The 19,506-nt window shown below is 44.5% G+C and overlaps 2 protein-coding genes across 2 annotated transcripts; both read right to left on the bottom strand.

Annotated features, from left to right (window-relative positions):
* Positions 1 to 649: 649 nt before the first annotated feature.
* LOC146302310 (neuronal acetylcholine receptor subunit alpha-9-II) lies at positions 650 to 5,045 on the bottom strand. Its single transcript, XM_084699032.1, has 6 exons — positions 4,997 to 5,045; positions 4,561 to 4,706; positions 3,000 to 3,154; positions 2,662 to 2,842; positions 1,676 to 2,027; positions 650 to 1,422 (listed from the first exon to the last, which is right to left on the bottom strand). Exons 1-6 carry the CDS (start codon positions 5,043 to 5,045, stop codon positions 650 to 652), a joined length of 1,656 nt encoding a protein of 551 aa, XP_084555158.1.
* Positions 5,046 to 7,805: 2,760 nt separating this feature from the next.
* Positions 7,806 to 11,383, bottom strand: LOC146302309 (ubiquitin-conjugating enzyme E2 K). Its single transcript, XM_084699031.1, has 7 exons — positions 11,006 to 11,383; positions 9,960 to 10,053; positions 9,645 to 9,703; positions 9,391 to 9,473; positions 9,090 to 9,189; positions 8,593 to 8,721; positions 7,806 to 8,228 (listed from the first exon to the last, which is right to left on the bottom strand). The coding sequence occupies exons 1-7, from the start codon at positions 11,066 to 11,068 to the stop codon at positions 8,154 to 8,156; spliced, it is 603 nt and encodes a 200-aa protein (XP_084555157.1). The 5' UTR covers positions 11,069 to 11,383; the 3' UTR covers positions 7,806 to 8,153.
* Positions 11,384 to 19,506: the final 8,123 nt, after the last annotated feature.

Below are 19,506 nucleotides of genomic sequence, written 5' to 3'. Positions count from 1 at the left end.
GGGTCTTTGGAGGGGGTCAACCTCAAAGTGCTGCATAATTGATCCACCATATTACCTTACATCTTCACAGCCCTGGTCCCTGTTTGGAAACAAAGCTCTGACATTAACTATTCACCAGATGATTTTGAACAGAAAAATGATTCCAGGTATGAGATCCAGAGCACACTGGACCCTGCTCTCTGTCTCGGAGATCAGGCATCTGATTTCACACTGGTGAATAAGACATGTGCCGCATCTAATGGTTATTTTTTCCCCATGGCTGTTAAAACATGATAGAGGATCGGATTACCAGCCTTCTGAAGCTAAAGGGTTGTATGTAAGTGTATGTGTATGTGACAGTGACGACTGACAGTCCAGGTAATGACTGTGTTTACTGTTTGTATCCTAACTATTGAGTTACAATACTGTAAAAAACATTTAATCTGTCTGCTGTTGGCTATTATTGTTTGAAGAACCTGTTGTATGAGCACACTGTTAGTATTGTGTGTGTGACCGTTTATTACATTTTCACATTTCACATCAAAGATAGCTGTGTTGACATCAAAATGAAGGCAAAGCTTTCACACATTACACCATATATATACAAAAAAAACAGAATGAAGATGTTGAAAGAGAGAAATATTATTTATTTAGACAAATGATCAGTCTGTCATGGCGCCTTGCCGATTATGAGGATGCTCATTAGGAAGACCATGATGAAGAAGATCCACATGAAGAACCTGTCCATCACCTTGGCAACCTTCTTCCACTCTGCCGCCTTGGCACACGTGGCCCGTTGTTCCCGGAAACAGTTGGCGATGTAGTCCACGTTTCGCACTAGCTTGGAGTCTACCCCGGGCAGGCTGTATCCGTTGCTACAGAACACACAGGGGCCAAAAGTCACCGTGGCGACGGTGACGGCGGCCGGCTTTTGGTCCTCGGGGCAACAGAGGGGGGCCTCCTTGGAGCATCCCCCCTGGGAAGAGTGGTTCCCGTTGGGCTGGAAGCCCTCATATGTCACCGGTGGAGAGTGGAAGATGCGGTTCTTCTCATCCCGAGTGATGTGGTGCTTCTGGGGCTTAGCCCTAGGGTGGTGCTGGGGTTTGGGGGTCTGGGGTCGGGGCCGTTTGGTAGGAAACTGCTCCTCTCGGCTGTTACTACAGCATCCCAGTTTACCGTTGGCCCGGTGGGGAGGGCTGAGGTTCTGGTGCTGGAACTCATCCCCGGCTAAGTGTGAGGAGGAGGAGGAGGGGGAGGGGGGGGAGACACAGTTTTCTCCCACTTCGTAGACAAAGAAGATCTTGGACATGTAGTCGATGATGAGGACCTTGGCCCATTGAGGGACAGGCTTGGCCTCGGGGCCGCAGAAGTGGATGTTCATGATGAAGATGGTGAGTGCGGTGGAGGCTGTGATCATCGTCATGGTAGCAATGTAATACTTCCCTGGGAGAGAGGATGGAGGAGAGGAGTTGAGTGTGGCCTTTATGGCTCTTCAGGTTTGTGTGTGTGTGTGTGTGTGTGTGTGTGTGTGTCTATGTATGAGGAAGCAAAGAAAACAGAGATGGCATAACGAGAGACTGTACTATCATTAAAAAGGGATTGTGCCAGACACTCATTCACTCCCTCCTTCCCTCCCTCCATCTGTATCCCTCCCTCGCTCCTGTCATCCTCCTCCCTCCCTCCTTCCCTCCCTCACCTATGAGCGGCACGCTCTCGGAGGGCGGCATGCTCTCGGCCACCATCAGCTGGAAGACAGTGAGGGCCAGCAGCACGGTGACGCCCAGCGACACCTTCTCCCCGGAGTCGGCCGGCAGGTAGAAGCCCAGAGGGGCCAGGAAGGAGATGAGGAAGCAGGGGAGGAGCAGGTTGAAGATGTAGAAGGAGGAGCGTCTCTGGAGGAGCACGGTGTAGGTGATGTCGGGGTAGGGGTCGGAGCAGCAGCCGTACATGATGACGTTCTTGGTGGCGGGCATCCCGTGGCACTCCCACTCCACGTTCTCCACGAAGTCGGACAGGTCGCCGCTGTCCATGCCCATGGCGATGTCCACCTGGGGGGAGCCGGGGGGGAGGGGGAGGAGGAGGGGGAGGGGGAGGAGGAGGAGGAGGGGGAGGAGGGGGAGGAGAGGGAGGAAGAGGAGAAAGACAACATGAGAAAGATAGGCAGGGGTGGAGCGAGAGTGAAAGTTTGAGAACGTGAGAGGATGTAGTGTGTGCCATGTTTGGTGCGGTTTAGCACTGAAGTCTACTTAGGCAACACAAACTCACTCTCTCTCTCACACACACTCACACAGACACACAAACATGGGGTCTCCAATAGCATGATGACATCACCGCCCACATAGTTGAGTGTGTCTGTCTGCGGTGAGACAGAGAGAGGGGATGAGTGTGTCTCATCCTCCTCCTCTTTCAGGGCACCCAGGTCAGTTACCCTGCTGCACTGACAATAGGGCACTTAACATGTATATGTACTTGTACTTGAGAGTGTGTTTTTCTGTGTGCATATGTGCTTGTGTGTGTGTGTGTGTGTGTGTGTGTGTGTGTGTGTGTATTATTGTGTGTCAGCTGTCAACGTGCCGTTTGTCAGTACACGACCAAGTTAACTTGGTCACACGTGAACCCTTGTGTGTCTGCATGTATGAGTGTGTGTGTGTGTATGTATAAGTGTGGGTAAGCTTGCGTAACCTGGTTGCCATTGTAGGTCCAAGAGCCAAAGGTGAGGTTGCACTCCTGACTGTCGAAGGGGAAGTAGGACACGTCCACCACGCAGGAGCTCTTGGTGATGGCGGGGGCGTCCCAGGTGATCTCCCCATTGTATCTCAGCACCACGTTGGTGTCCATGGGCCCCGAGAAGTCATCATCAGCCCTGAGGAACATGTGTCCACTTGATCCTACTTGAAATACTTCTGTACTTGACTGATACTGCTTGGCACCAATGGGAGTCCCAAACTTTCACACTCCCATCAACCTGACACTCAAGCCAGACACTCCTGGGATGTGTGTGTGTGTGTGTATTGGCGTACTTGTTGTAGAGGACCAGGTCGGGCCGCCACACGAGGCTGCTGGGAATGCGGATAACCTCCAGGCCATCATAGTCCTCCTTTTCCCACTTCAGATAGGTATCATACCAGGTCTGCCTGATCCACAAGTACGCTATCAGAACCTGGTTCCTCTCATCCTACACACAGACACACACACATACCAGTGACATTCAGATGACACACAGGCACATACAGGTGACACACCAGTAGCACAAATGTGGAAATAAAGGTGACATATAGACACATAAACAGGTGAAATTCAGGTGACAAAGAGGCACGTGGGTCTGCTGTATAAAAATGTTATTTATCAATATTTTCGATTTGTCTGAATAATTACGCTCCAATCATTATGAATGTGTTAAGAGAATATTCATGTTGGTTGAAGTAATCGAATATCATTGATAGTTCATAAAGTATCTATAGATTTCTTCTAAAGCACAATCCAAATTTAGGTGTTATATTAACCCCCCCCCCCTCCCCCTACACACACACACACACACACGCTCTCACACACATTCCCTCAGTATTTGTTTTTCGATCTCTCTTGCTCCCTCTGTCACACAAACAGACCCTCATTAGTGTTTAGCATCACACGGTAAGACATTTATCAGAGTAAATGTCAGCCTAACTGAAACCTAACCCCTGCTGTCAATATCAAGTGGATGAGGAGGTGGCCGGCTGGAGGGTGAGAGGCTAATGCTGCCAGGGTCTGACACATGGCTTCACCAAATCAGGTAACCAAGGAGAGCTTTACCCCCCTGGGTAACGGGACACTGAAGCACACACACACACGTAAAAACAATTTCATCCTTTGTCTATGTTATCTTCTATGTAACTCTCTCTCCATCTCTCTCACACACACACATAGGAATTGAGGGTTGACAGAGCAGTGAACCTGAGCAGAAATGGGAGCTGTCTTAGTAACAGTAGGCCAGTACAGTAGGAGGTCTACTGCTGCCTGCTGTCACACACACACATCAGCACTGGAACCATCAATGTCTTCTCTGAGGGTTGACCCTGGGTTTCAGGTGTTGACATATATGGGCATCAGTAAAGCCCTTGATGACCTTTATACATGCATATAAACATGACTATATACACAACAACCAGTACAAAACTACAACCCACCAGCCAAGGAGATGTCACTGGGCCAACATAGAACAAAGCAACATAAAGCAACATCCATCCAATGCCAATGTACTCTTTATAAAAAGTATGCTGTAGAGCTAAAATATAATTTACAAAGTAAGTTATCCCTATAATTTAAATGAAATGATGTTTTCCCCTTTTTAACGTAAAAGCTGAAGAGACGGTGTCATGCTAGGGATACCCGTTACTGTTCTGTGTACCTGCATGAAATCCTATTTCAAATCCCTTGAAAGACAATGAGAGAGAGAGAGAGAGAGAGAGAGAGAGAGAGAGAGAGAGAGAGACAGACAGACAGACAGACAGACAGACAGACAGACAGACAGACAGACAGACAGTGAAAGAGGTGAGAGAAGGAGAGAAGGAGAGAAAGAGGGGGGGGACCCTGGTGACCCACCATGTCTTTGATCTGGGACAGGGTTATCTGCAGCGTGACGTTGAGGGCCTTGTCCGTGTCTTCTACCGGCCGCAGGGCGTTGGAGTAGTTCTCCATCAGGTCGTTGAGGAGCTGCTGAGCATAGCGACCCTGTGCTGAGTGGGCCACTACGGTAACACAGATAGTAGAATACCTCCTCTACATTATTACCAAGCATTGCTCCAGTATACCTGTGCACAGTGATATTAATATGTAGTGTTATTATGTGTGTGAGTGGTAAGAAACTGGCTTCCTACTAGGTGCATACATGCCATTTGTGCATCAGAATTGTGTGGTTTCTGCTTTTGTTAGGGTTAATTCCAACAAGATATAATGTGTAATGAATTACTTGTGACATTTCAGTAAAATGCTTGCAGCTGAAAACAAGTTCCGCAACAGATACAGATATTGTGCTTACCTTCAAGCAACAGCATCGCAAAGCAAAATACTGGGACTATCCTGATCATTTTCGACAAAAACATCCTAAAGAAAACGATAGGAAGTTCCAGCGACATAAAAAAGCGCACCTGGGATTAATTCCCATCTGGTTTACAGGACTCCCGTTCAACCCCAATTGAACTCAGTTGTTGATAGCAGCACAGTAATATCCGTTAATCCTTCTCGCACTCAAGACAGCCGCCTACTGCTGGCAGGGGCAGGCAGAATGCCCGTTCAAATAAGCAATAGGACCCCGGCTATCACGTAGCAAGCGACTTGAGGGAAACCAGATGCTCCTGGAGCCCTGGACCATCGGCAAGTAGCCTGCCGAATATCTATTCAGCTGTCAATCAAACGGTGGGCTTGCGTGGGCCACTATATAGGAGCGATTATGCGCGGAAGATAGGCCTACACTTTAATGCCATTTCAGTGAGCGGTTTATTGTTCTGAAATAATAGCATGCATATCATGTTTAGGCAGTCACTTATGGAAGCAAATCAGTGACACAATGTTTAAGAATGTGTTTCAGTGTAAAACATAATTCTGATAAAAAAAATATAACAAAATTCAGGATGCTCAAATTCAAATGGTGAAATTCAGATCACATGGCTCTTCATACTAATGTATAGGTTCAAAGGAATGACATTTTAATGCAGGTAGCCTGCGCGTAGGGTGGGCTACTCAGACAGGTCGAAAACGACAGCCTTTCTGATCAGCAGTTCTGAAAACGGACCATAAGTTCACATGCATACAAAAGACGAGTTTAAAACCTATATGTATGAACATCTAAATAAATGTTCTCACCAGATTGGAAATATTACTCTTATTGTTTGTCAATGAAATGAATGGGGGAAAAATCCCCCACGTACCATTGACTATTCTGGTGGCGACAGCGCATCACAAGTGTACAGTACGGGCTTTTATAGTTTTACAGACTGGTCCAACACAATAACGAAAATCAACGAGAAAAATCACTGTTGCCTATCCATTCTTTCTGCATAGGATTCACAGACCTGGTGGCCTGCTGCCAGAGAGATATTTATCAGGCAAACTAGAGAGGTACAAAACGAGCTTTTGTCACTCGGGATGTCTGTGGGGGAACCTGAGGCTGGGCTTGCCTGCTGCTCGATGGCAGGTGTCGCTCTGGCATATGGGCAGCGGGAGGGGAACCTGTACGGGGCCCTAGTGGACCGGTTTGGGCGCCAACAAGCCATGACACAGGAAAGCTAAACACGCATGAACAACACTGACGAGAGAAATATTGAGTGCGGGAAGAAGACATTGGTACACAAAAGCGTCAATACACATAGGCCTACATACACCACGTCCTATAGGCTAAATGTGCATATTGAACATGGGACAAGCGCACATACCTCCCAGCAAAAGTATAAGCCTGGATAGGCTGCAATATGTTGATGAGAACCATGCCAAGGCCTCTCCTATAATAAAGATGGAGAGTTGTTATAGTGAGGCTGGCTCAAACACAACATGCTGCCTAACCTGCCATCTGTTTCTGTCCCTCCCTATTCCTCTCACCTCGCTGGATACATCTCTGCAGTTATGTGAAATGTAGAATTACTGCACCCACAGTATGCAAGCTCGTCTTTAATCATTAGCCATTGGAAGGAATTGTTTTAATCATTTCAATTCGGTTCATGTTAACGCATCTTTAGGTGCAGCTCTGCCGAGAATACAAGTAGCCTACGCATTCATAATATTTCCTGCATTCATCTTCATTAATTCGCTTGTTCTACTTTCTTTGACTGCATAAATCCCTATAGATTTAGTTCCCCTCAGCCTCATGAATTTAGATCTTCACTAGATCTCTCTCTCTCACACACACACACACACAATACATAAGATACCTCCTTTTTAAAATGCTGTATCCTGTAATATGCGGTAATTATTATGCCGGTGTGTGTAATACGCCTAATAATAATAATAATACAAATTTAGGAACGATGCAAAACTTATTTTACACAGACTTTAATAGCTTTATTTACAGATGAAATATTTTTTGACATAGTTTATTCTCTGTTGGCGTAGTTCAGTGGATGCAATATTTTTCAAACCTTTTTTTCCCCAGTCTCATTTCTGCTTGAGTTGCGTAAATCTGTGAACAGTGACGTAAGAGAGCGTAACTGTTTTGATTTATTTCTTTTAAAAACGGGAATCCAAATGGATTCCTGTGGGAGGCAAGAACCAAAAGGGGGGAGGAGGGGTTGAAGAGTGAAAGTGAAAGTAGCCATGATAGAGGACGCGGGAAGATGGAAGGTTACCCGTAGGTTGGGAGGGGGTTACCTGGACATTATATGGGTGTGGCTACTGCAAGGTAACATCTGTGATGCATGAAGTGCTTAGAAAAGGTGTGTAAAATGTCCAATCATCATTGCCTGGCATCTGTCCCACCATACTTGACAGAAAAAAAAGAAAAAAAAAATGTAGGCAAAGAAAGTTACGTGGGGCGCTACGCTGTGAGGCGGACACAAAAAATGAGAGAGCGGGGTGGCAATGGCACTTGGCTCAAGGAGGGGGAGGGGATCAGACATCTTACTGAGGTGCATGATGGAATGTTGAATGTCAGACGGTGTAGTAGAGAATAGAGAGAGACAGACACAGAGAGAGAGAGAGAGAGAGAGAGAGAGAGAGAGAGAGAGAGAGAGAGAGAGAGAGAGAGAGAGAGAGAGAGAGAGAGAGAGAGAGAGAGAGAGAGAGAGAGAGAGAGAGAGAGAGAGAGAGAGAGAGAGAGAGAGAGAGAGAGAGAGAGAGAGAGAGAGAGAGAGAGAGAGAGAGAGAGAGAGAGAGAGAGAGAGAGAGAGAGAGAGAGAGAGAGAGAGAGAGAGAGAGAGAGAGAGGAAGGAGTGTGATGCAGAGCAGAGGGGGTGGCAGATGAGGACGTGTAGGAGGTGTCACGATGCAGAGGAGAGGCCGTTGACGGATGGACGGATGGAACGGGAGTGGGAGGGTCCGCCACGAGACACAGGGATCAGAGGTGAGGAGAGACAGCAGAGAGGGTTAGACAAAGGGGAGAGAGGATGAGTGTATGTAAAGGTCAGATAGAGGACAGAGATGGTGTGGTGGGGGGAGATTGGGCAGTCCTGGGTTGGGGTGGGGGTGGGGAGGCAAGGGTTGGAGATTCAGTTGCTGAGCAGTAGCTCTGTCGCCGTCTCCACGTCCCAAGATTTCGACGACAATGCCACTATTACTGCATTCTGTGGACAGAGAGAGAACATAGCCTCCTTTGAACTATTATGGAAAGTGAATATATACACCATCACAAAGAATGCAATCTCACAGGTTGATATGTATTACAAAGCTTAATACACCTGTAGAAAGACCTGGGTCAACACAATTTGAAACCTTTTCAAATAACTGTTTGAGTCAGCAGGGTCTGGTGGTTGTGTGGGTTGTCTTGGATAATAGCCCATTGGTTCTACCATGCTACACAAGAGCAATCAAGCACTGATACATTAAGCAACTCACGTGATTCCAAAATACTTTTTTTGGGATCAGGATACGTAAAGACATTCGAGGGAAGGAGTTGGTTTAGAAGATGGTAGACACGGTCCTACTCACTTTGTCGAAGCCCATGGCACAGAGTTTATCTATTTTGCGGGTGTACTCTGGACTAGACACAGGAGCCCCAGCGTACACATGGGACCAGAGCCGAGCCGTCTGTTTGAACATCTCTGGGTTCTGCTTATACTGAGAGGGAGAGAGACACAACAGCAGAAGAAAGAGGAGAGGGAGTGGGTGAGAGAAAGAAACAGAGGGAGAGGGAGAGAAAGAGACAGATGGAGGAAGTAGGGGGGGGGGGGGGAGAGAGAGAGAGAGAGAAAATGAGAAGATAGAGGCAGGAAATGTCATTGGTTGAAATCCCAGCAGGACAGAAGCCTGCACCCTATCAAGCTCAGCATAGCAGTGAGCAGTGACGGGAATAAAGCAACAGAGTGGGATCAAAGATGAACAACAGGGAGCCATCATAGATGTAGTGAAAGGCTGAAGCTTGATGATGAGTCATAAATGTGTACACAAACGGGTAAACAACACCCCTGACACACACTTCCTCTAACCTGATTTGCCACCACAGCATCCTGTGGGTCGTCTGGTTCGGCAGCTGCCAATAAGGCTTGTAGTGACAGGAGCACCGTCCTAAGTGTCATGGCTGCCGCCCTGCAACACAGATAGACACAATCATGCCATTCTGCCCCCTGGTTCCTTTCCATTCATCATTCAATAGTCTGAAAGACTGGATGTAATTAGTTAAGTATAAGTACAATCAAGGTGTGAGAAACCATGGCATAGGGTCCAGTCAGCCTAAAAAACTAGTTAAAAGAAGTCATGCCCTCTATGACTAAGCTTGCTATGACTCACCATTGGTCTTTAAGAATGTCCAGACATATTGCACCTGTGACTGAGCTGATGTTGGGATGCCAGATCTTGGTGATAAATCGAACCTGGAGGGAGAGTCCATAGGGGGCCGGGTTCATTAAAAAGTAACAGTTTGAGTAAAAAAAAAAACACATCAATAATAAATTATAAAAATAAATCCTCACTAGGCTGAACTAGATATAATTGAAATCCTATTTGCAGACAGAAAATGTATATTCCATCATACATGTACCTACCTTAGGAGGATTGAATGGATATGTCTCTGGAATTTTTATTTCTAGTTGGTATCTACCACCTGCAAACAAAAAATAAAGATGTGATGTTATAAAGACCTGAACTCTTGTCTTGAAATCCAAAGTTAGAACTAAACACAGGAAACAAAGCATTTATGCAGCACATACAGCCTACAGCTACTGCCTTCCATCTTCCATCCTGCAGTAATCTATCCAGCCCCAGAACAACATGCCCCTACAGAGAGGGCTGATGCCTGACAAGCCTCTGGGGCTCGGGTCCCAGGACAGGTAAGCTGTATACCCGCCTGGTAGTCTCACCTTCATATGGTGTGTCAGGTGGCCCTGCAATCTCCCCCTTCAGCTCTGTGAAGTTCTCGTCCACCAGGTCCACCTTTATCTGGTTTTTGCTTGTCTGTCAGAGTAGAAGAAACATAAAGAGGAATGAAAAACCTTTTTTTAATAACGTGCGCAAATGTAGGGAGAAGGCCTTTTTCTGCAAAGGTAGAAATGAATTCCATGCTACACACATTAAAACAAACAGCTTAATGATGGGGTTCTGAACACATGTGAGCTAATGTTTCGGCAGGGAACAACAGCTAGCTAACTAACACTATCAGCCTTTGTCATTCCATGATGCACTGTGTCAGCCTAGATTTAACCACCTAAAGGACAGGTAACACAACATAGCCAATGCGGCAGAAGTTGACACGACTGAACGTGGCAACACAGGGAGGCATGATAGCTTAAGAATGTTAGCGACAGACTAGCGTGTCAAGCCTAACAACACAGACTGTAGCCAGCCAGCTAGCTTAATGGCATTGGCATTTAACGCTAAAAGTCAGTGAGTACTTCACCCAATTTCAAAACATAGCAATCAAGCTGTATAAGTTTCCTAATCTTGCTAATTTAATTTCCAAGACACCAAGCTTGCTTATCATCTATCTTAGCTTTGCTATATAAATGAATGGAATCTGGCCTAATACGTTTAAGGGTAACCTGGCTGCAGACTCAGGGGGATTTCCTGTACTGAGACGAGTCTCGGGCAAGGCTGGCTGCGCCAGCAGTAGCTAGTACTAGCTACATAGCATTGCGCGAGCTAAGGTTACTGACAACAGGAACCGCATACTAGCAAAACAAGTAACACCGTGCTGCAAAAAAGGACAGCTAGTTAGCCGATCTTAGCTTACGGCAAGCTACAAACCACATAGACAAATGCTTAATAGCGCAATGTCTTTGTTTCATTTACCCTAGTAGCATGACCAACAAGATGATAATTTGTGTCATTTTCAACACAAGCTTGCTAGCTACAAAACATGAGCTCCAGCTCCCTCATTCACTACCTATTATGAAATTACACAACCAACCTCCTCGCTTTTGAGAACCTCTTTGAATTCCCGTTTTATCCTCTGAACCGCGATGTTGGCCATGATTCCGCCGTGTTTCGGTCGGAGGTGAACAAGATCCTCTTGCTCAGGCCTCACTTGGCTAGCCTTCCTTTCTACCTAGCGAATTTGCAATCACTCTCCTCTCGCACTTTCGCTCTTCGTCTCCAGCTATGCCTGGCAGTCAGATTTTAGGTCCGTGCAACAACAACAGTTGCGAAGATAGCGTGAGCCCTAAACGGAACTTATAACATAAAACTGTACACCGGAAAAGAGAATAAACATGTGTCTTTTTTTGTAATAATGTAACAATTTTCGAAGTTGACATTCGGTGGTGGTCCTAGAAACATTTTAATACTAGCAGCATGCAATCTGACAAGCAGGTCATGTGATTTCCACTGCTGTCCCCAACGCTGTATGCCATTGGTTGATGCCATGGCTCACCATAACCTTCCTCGGACAGCTATGCCTTCATAAACAGACTCGGGAATTTCAGTTATTAATCTTGAGACATGTAATCTGCCTTTGTTTTGCTCCTGACAACTCGGTGCAGGTTAAACAAGGATAGGACCATGAAGTCATGTGTCATTATTTGTGCAATCTGTCTCTACAAACCCTTCTTGGGATTAATGGTCATGAAAGAACGTCCATGCAAAGAGATCATAGTAGATGACCTGTCTATGTCTAAGTCATTATTCCAAGGATCTGTTTAGAGTAGGCCTACAGTGTGTGTATGTCTTTTTAGCTAACTATTCAGGCAAGATTAAGTCATAATAATCTTGCTCTGTAATTTTTTTTGTAGGACATGAGGGCTATCATTTTCCTGAGAAAAAAGCTTAATCAAAGTTCCATCGTTTATATGTGAGATTCAGAAATGCTTCCTACACTTAAATATCCCAAAAAACAAACAAAACAAAGCAACACAAATATGTATTTTTCGACAACAAACAAAAAAGATTTGTGTTAAAAAAATTCAATTTATTACGAAGATTGTAGTGTCAAATACTTCCATTGTAGGTTGAGAGAACTTGGGTCTTGTGTTCTCCAGATTCCAGTAAGGCAGTGTATGGCCTGGACATGTCCAGCATCCATAACAACTTCCTATGCAATGACAATTATACTGTATGGATACATGTTCTATATTTATAGACATATAGATATACATATCATTACATTATATAATACATATAATTACAGAAAACATAGAATTGTAAGATATTTAAATGCAAGTCATTTTGTGTTCAGATTAGGAACACTTATAGGGAAATGCATTCCTTTAGAAGGCAGTGCTGTGCTGCTCTAGGTTCTCCACCAGAGTGCGACATACTTTCATAGTTTAAGTGATCAACACCGGCGGTCTTGCATAGCAAGGAGTGTCAGTCTGAGGGTAATTCTTCTTTTCTCTTGTCATCCAGTGGAAAGAGGATAAGGAATGTGTGGCAGGTAATGGTGTGTTAGTGTGTGTGTTACAGGTAGTTAGTCAGTTGAGTTAATGCAAGTGCGTACCAGTCACACACACAAAGCCCATTAGTGTGACTTTGTGTCCCTAATCAACTGACATACATTGGGACAGAACGTGAATATATTTGTCCTCACATTCAATTCACTCAAACACACAAGGACATTTCCCATCTTCCTTGCGTTAATACTGACATGGCAAGCTTAGTATTTGAAACTATTTTAGTGAGGGCAATATTTCATTTTTTAACATATAAATTTTTTCTTGAATGAATGTTATCACAGGAAATGTTTCATTCACAGTAGGTTTATGTAAATGCAACACTGCAGTTAAAGTGTTTTTTCTGTAATTTGGTAGATCCATTGCCTGAAGGCCAGTGAGTCAGAGCCTTGTGCATGTCTGTGGCTTGCTAGCGTGTGCAGGCTTCTTTTATTTTCAGAGACACTATTTTTACTGTTGTCTCTACTGCACCTGCTGCCACACTCTGTGATCAAGGTGAGACAGGAACAAAGTGACTCTGGACGTCCCTCAAACTCTGTGTGTATGCGTGTGTGTCCGTGTGTGTCCGTGTGTGTGTGTGATGACTGAAAGAGCTGTATGTCTGTATGTTATGGATGTCTTATCTCACAGACAGTAGCCATCAGACCTTGCTGTCCTGGGATGCTGAGTTTACCAGTACCTCCATCCCTTCCTCAACTCACATTTTCCATCTCCACCAAAAGACCAAAATGTCTACAGCCTCAAAGATGTCATAGTGACAGCTAACCCATTGTATGAATGGGCCATTATTCTTTACAGTTCCAGGTGAAGGTAAATGGAGTGAAATGGGAGCCAAAATCTACTTACTGAAATAAATCTTTAGAGATGTGCATTACACATGTAAACGGGTGACAGTTTATGAAAGACACTGTAGCAGTGTTAGCTTAATCTCCATTTTGTTACTTATGGTATAGAGTTGTTTCTGTAGTTTCAATTGAGATGTGTTTTATTCAGTCATTTTACCTGAGCAACTTATTTCACATCTACAGGATCCTCTGGAAGAAGATTTTAACATGACACTTCCAAACTCTACCTATCAATATTTCCACCCACACACACTTATGTTAAGTTCACTTGCAGTACTGACTGAAATTGGATGTGAATGTACAGGTGACAGAGTGGATAAATGTCGAATGATGTTGTTGGAATGCACAACAGGGATCAAAAGAAAATGTTATAACAGCTACAGCTGTCCTGCCTCCCTTGTCTTCTATCCACAACTGAACTCTGATCCTATTGGTTAACATGGGCGAGAATAGCGTGCATGCAGGCAAAAACAGGCCAGGGACCAGAAACATGTTGGAGTCTTATCATTACTGATAACCAGAGGGCTTTAGAGAGATGGCCTTCAAGAAGCAGCGCTGCTGGGAACAGGAATGTAGCCTAACCTGATTTGCGCGATCATAAAGTGCATTGAAGCGTGTGAATTGAATGTGTTTTTTTGTTGAATTTATAGAAGCACTGCAGGACGTGGACAGTGTGGTCACAGTTGTGCCATGTGTTGATACATAATGGTCTCCACATGGATGATAGTGTCCAGGATAGAAAGTGTGCAGTGTAGGCCCAAATATTCTGTGTGTGAGTGTGTGTATGTGTGGTTTTCAGGTTAAGCACAGAGGTCCGGCCTGTGTGGGACCAGTCTCCCGGTGGCTATGCTACACTGACACTGAAAAGGGGGGGAGGAGAGGAGATCTATAAACCCTTCCCCTTTAAAGAAGAAGGACAACCAAGAACATGTTGTATACTCTTGGACAGTTGCCAATGTATTTGACATACCCTAGCTTTCTAATGAATTCAAACTGAAACCACAGGGCCTCTGCTTACAATAATCATTGACTCTAAGTATCTGAATGTCCCAGACTCATAATCCAAATGGACATCCACAGATGACTTTAATTCCAAGGGATTATCTACAATTTGCACTGTATCATCTCATGTCTCCATAGAGAGAGGGGGAGAGATGGAGAGAGAGTGAGAAAGAGAGAGAGAAAGGAAAGAGTGAGATGATGAGAGAGCCCAGGATGGACTCACTTGACTCAACCCCTGCTGTTGAGAGTAATGGTGGAGGACACAGCATTAGCATGTGCATTTAGTGTCCTGTGGAGACCACAGATTGAGATTATACCAGGTCACTTACTAGCAGTGTGTGACTGGACAGGCACACTGCACACATCACTGCCAACCGAGATGCTGATGCAACAAACTAGCTTGAAACGTTTAACAAAACTGCAGTTTGAATCAGTTCAAAATGTGTCTGACATATCTGCATATTTTCATTTTACATAATCCCAAAGGCAGCATATCGGGAGAAGTAAGTGAATATGAAATGAAATTGACTCATATAATGACTCATGTAATAATGAGATAGCTTTCCCGTCTTTTGTGATGACCTCATATTTTTTTTTTTACAATTCATCTGATTTTGCAAGGCCTGCTGACATTGATCTGCTTGTGGAGTAAAAAAGCTTTTATGGTTTTTAACACTATGCTCTTTGCACATCAGGACGACCAGAACACGTGAACAGCATCTTAACACTAGTATATCTGGACTGCAGATGAACTGGGATTTGCCTTTCTGTTTACCTATTGTTCTTAATCCTCTTTGCACGCTGTGGGATTGACTTTGATAAACTGTGTTTGAATATTTTGTTGTCTTCTGTAATTTTACATTCCTGGCTACTGTGTCCATTTAACTTCCCTCTAACTAACTAACTAACTAACTAACTCACTCACTCAGTAACGCAATCAGTTGTTCATGGTATTGTGGGTGACCTTGTAACTCTAAACATCACCATCTCATCTATACTCCCTCATGGTGTGTAGGGGGGTATACAGTAGTAATGACAGGAGTCCTCCCAATACAATCTGGGTCTCCATCAGTTCCGTCTGTGTTTACCTCCCGCGATTATGTTGTGGTTTCCATGGCACTAGTGTTATAATAGCAGCTTGGTAACTAAGTTCCCGAATCACCAAGGTACCCATCAATGGTCCCAAGAAGCAACACAACCCCATAGCACTCTGGGTCCACAACACAGCTTCAAATCATCCTGAAGTACAACAACACCAACAAAGCTTCCATCTCTCTCTCTCTCTCTCTCTCTCTCTCTCTCTCTCTCTCTCTCTCTCTCTCTCTCTCTCTCTCTCTCTCTCTCTCTCTCTCTCTCTCTCTCTCTCTCTCTCTCGCTCTCTCTCTCTCTCTCTCTCTCTCTCTCTCTCTCTCTCTCTCTCTCTCTCTCTCTCTCTCTCAGTCTCTCTCGGTCTCTCTCTGTCTTTCTCTCTGTCTCTCTTTGTCTCTATTCATGTTACTCCGCATGTCTCTCCTATCCCTTGCCCATCTCCTGAACCCTCTGGGTCATTGTGTTTGGACTCCACGGCAGACAGCCCAGATTCATACACTGGTTCACCTGCTGCCTCACACACAGCCCTCCAGCCTGCTCAAGGCAGAGGAACTGTGAGGGCGCAGCAGGTGAGGGAGGTGTGTGTGTTGCATGTCCTTGAGTGTTTGTATGTGCGTGGTTGGGCACAGTTAGAGTGATGGTGGTTGTGAGTGTGGTTGGAGGGGATTGGGGGTGTGTGTTGTGACTTGTGAATAAGGCACCAAGATATTCCTGCTCCCAATAAGAGCTTTTAGGTCTTGAGATGCCAATCACTGTGTACATTTTTTTTGAAAGAGGGAGAGTGATGGAAGAGTGTTTTTTTAAAGAAGTAAAGATTGGTGAGTTAAGTTGTATGAGAAAATAAAGATCAAATCTGGTTTACAGTAATGATCTAGACCAATTGCATTTCAATTACTTTAGCATTTTCCAACTCCTATCACATTCCCAATTCAAAAATGTTCCAATGAAAGAAAAATAAACTTGTTTCTGTACAAATCATTTGCATATCACCAGGCTGCACTGTTCCCATATTGCAGACAACATTAGTTTTGGTACAGTGATCTGGGCAATTTTCACATTGGTATCAGTGTGTGGGTGTGTGTTTGTGTATCTACATGTTCATATGTGTATGGCTGTGTGTCTGCATGCATCAGTCTGCATGTTTGTGTGTGTATTTGTCTGCAAGGGACTGTATGTTTGTGTGTCTGTATGTGTGTGTCTGTGCGTATGTCTCTGCTTGTCTGTAATTGGGTGTGTGTGTATATGTGTGTGTGGTTGTGTGTGTGTTTGTGTACGATGCTCTCCTGGAGTACACAAGCCTCTTGCTGTGAGGAAGGGGTTTGCCAGGCAGCACAAGGCGCTGGAGCATGAAACAAATCCTGTTCCAAACAGACGGGAGCCACTGTCACAGGAAGTGATGTCATTACATTCTGCATCCAGACAGGAAGAAATTATTCTTTATCCTTTCTAGTTTTGCAGAAGCGGCATAGTAGTGTAAGAAAGTAAAAAAATAAGGATGGTTCTTGAATCCTGGACTTCCTACAATATAATCCCACAAGGTGAGTAAGCAAGGGAATGCTTCAGGCAGCATCTTAAATATACACACACAGACACACTCACAGAATGTGTGTCCTGTCACAATCTTTCTCATAAAGCATATCTGCCAGCCCAGCATTTTAGCAAGTCTGAAGGTCTCTGCCATATCAGACATTGGAATATAATTAAATTCCACAGAGTTCATCTTTGAATCCATGGTTTCAGCCTCTTCTTTCCTGGCTATTCTATCTGCATTGTCTTGCACCTGACCTGAGGTGTGTGAGACCATATCTCAACAGAGTCGGCTTAGGACTTCATCCTGTAGTCAACAAATTCCTTTATTTCTACCTTGAGATACCGTACAGTACTATTGTTTGCTACAGGAACTTTGACAATGCTAATATCTTTTTTGGTGAATGATGAAATACAGCCACCAAACTATGCTTGCCAGAATAGACCGTTTGACTAGTGTTCACTGTGATCTCCTGTGGTCAACAGTAAACACACACACACACACACACACGCACACACACACACACGCACACACACACACACACACACATCAAGGAGTAGCACATAGGCCTTTTTGAGCACAACCTCCACCAGAGCTCCCTACTATTTTTTCGAAACAAGAAACAAAACATCATCATCACAACCACGTCAGCTGCACTTGTTTACCCACTATCACCTTACTCCCTGTGGAAGGCTCTCCAGACTTCCTCGGTGCTGAAGAAATGAGGCGTCTCTGATTTAATATTTCAGGAGTTTGGGGAAGGGGGGAAAGGCTTGGAGGAGGGGGGCTATGAACCAATGTTGTTACACACCTCCCGGGGTGGTGGTGACGTGTTTGTGTCATGGAAGTGGCATGCGCTTACATCCTAGTCTGTTTGTTTTGCGAAAGAGATACCCCGTTACACGACAAGAACTCTCATAGTCCCTCACCCTTCCTTTTCATGTTCAACTCAGTTTTGGAAGTAAGGTACAGATTACATAAAGATTATGTTGTGAGATAAAACAAGGATTTCATGTCTAATCCGGAATTATCTAATTTGGGAAGTACTGTACTTAAAGTGTGTCATTTCCTGTTCACAAACTCTGTCACACCTGGATTAGGATGGAGGAGAAAAGCCCCTCAGAGAATAATACAAATCTCTCGGCCTCACGCACACACACCTGAACACAGCTGCAGGCATGTCTGGTTGTCTCACGGCATCAGCAACTCACACAACCTGAGCCTTGTTTTGTCACCTCATTTTTGTGTGTGGATGCAGCCTGCATGTGTTAATGAGTTAATGTGTATGTGTGTTTACTGAAATATACTTCATCATACACAGAGGAAATTGATGGATATTATGTAAGTTAGAGCACACAATCAACCGTGTTCAACCTTCAGTAAAGAGAGGGCATCTCATTCCCAATTCTCATTCTTAGCACTTTTTTCTGAAACATTTGATGCTGTAGCTCAATAACATATAGCTACTTTCAAATCTATGGTATGAAGGAGAAAGAAAGGAGAGTTGCTGCAGGGTGCGTACTGTACAGTCTGGATACGGGGCACTATTCTCTGCTTAGGGCTGAGGTCAGCAAATACAGACAGTAGCACACACAAACACACAAATATAGACTCTCTTTCACACACACACACACACACACACACACACACACACACACACACACACACACACACACACACACACACTTGGTGGTGAGACAGAAGCTGAGGTAAGCAGGCAAAGGTAGTCAGAAAGCTCTGGCACACACAGATAGGGATTAACTCATATAGAAGAGGGTATGTTTGTCACCATGCCAACAATACTGAGACGTAATGAGTCCATATTTAGAGCTGTGCACAAATAAACGCGTATACACATACATACACACACACAGTGTCAAAGCTGAATCGTGTTACAAGTATCTGACATTCCCAGGAATGTTCCAGAAAGTAAAGCTGGGAATGAGAATGAAAGTGATTGTACACACACACTTTGACCTGTCAATTTATCTATTTCTCTGTCCAGCCCCTTAGCCCTTATCTTTCTACATCTCCCCCTCTCTCTCTCTCTGTCCCCTCTGCAGTTGTTGTCTCCCTCTATCTCACTCACTTTCTTCTACACAGTTCAGAAATCCTCAAGGTACTCATCTCATTCTCTCAAGCGTACACAAACACATTCTTCTCAGATTCTATCATCATCCACACCCTGTGAACATATGGCTCTTATGAGTAATTCCGCTCAGTCTGTGTGGTTAGCCTGTGTGACATCACCATCTAAATCTCCTCTTCCACTGCCAGATTCAACCAGACCAAGAAGGGACTGAGTTACCTCCTCATTGCTGTAAGTCCAAAACTGGAAACAGAAGTAAATGTGTCAAATCCACAGAAAAGAAGTTCAAAAGCAGTGGGTTGAGATCATTTAGTAAACTGAGGAGAAGAATGGTAGTCTCTATTCAATGTCAATGTGATGTGGCAGTGCAGTGTATGGGTGCAATTAAATTAGCAATTTCTTGCATACATAATCCTTGTCTACACTGCTCTACTTCACAATATAAACACTCCAGTCTGGACCACAGTAGTA

This window comes from Hypomesus nipponensis, chromosome 1 (assembly GCF_054491055.1).
Source record: "Hypomesus nipponensis isolate SF chromosome 1, ASM5449105v1, whole genome shotgun sequence".
Lineage (NCBI taxonomy): Eukaryota > Metazoa > Chordata > Actinopteri > Osmeriformes > Osmeridae > Hypomesus > Hypomesus nipponensis.
Note: the sequence above shows the minus strand (reverse complement) of the source record. Positions and strands in the feature narration are given on the sequence as shown.

What these genes read in the sequence shown, in the direction of transcription:
- LOC146302310 (XM_084699032.1), bottom strand. Translation starts at nt 5,045, where the DNA reads ATGATCAGGATAGTCCCAGTATTTTGCTTTGCGATGCTGTTGCTTGAA. An exon ending in TGCGATGCTGTTGCTTGAAG is followed by an intron (nt 4,707 to 4,996) that starts GTAAGCACAATA and finishes GTGTTACCGTAG; the next exon opens with TGGCCCACTCAGCACAGGGT. An exon ending in GGACCTACAATGGCAACCAG is followed by an intron (nt 2,028 to 2,661) that starts GTTACGCAAGCT and finishes GGCTCCCCCCAG; the next exon opens with GTGGACATCGCCATGGGCAT.
- LOC146302309 (XM_084699031.1), bottom strand. Translation starts at nt 11,068, where the DNA reads ATGGCCAACATCGCGGTTCAGAGGATAAAACGGGAATTCAAAGAGGTT. An exon ending in AGGTTCTCAAAAGCGAGGAG is followed by an intron (nt 10,054 to 11,005) that starts GTTGGTTGTGTA and finishes CTACTCTGACAG; the next exon opens with ACAAGCAAAAACCAGATAAA. An exon ending in GTGCCATGGGCTTCGACAAA is followed by an intron (nt 8,229 to 8,592) that starts GTGAGTAGGACC and finishes CTCTGTCCACAG; the next exon opens with AATGCAGTAATAGTGGCATT.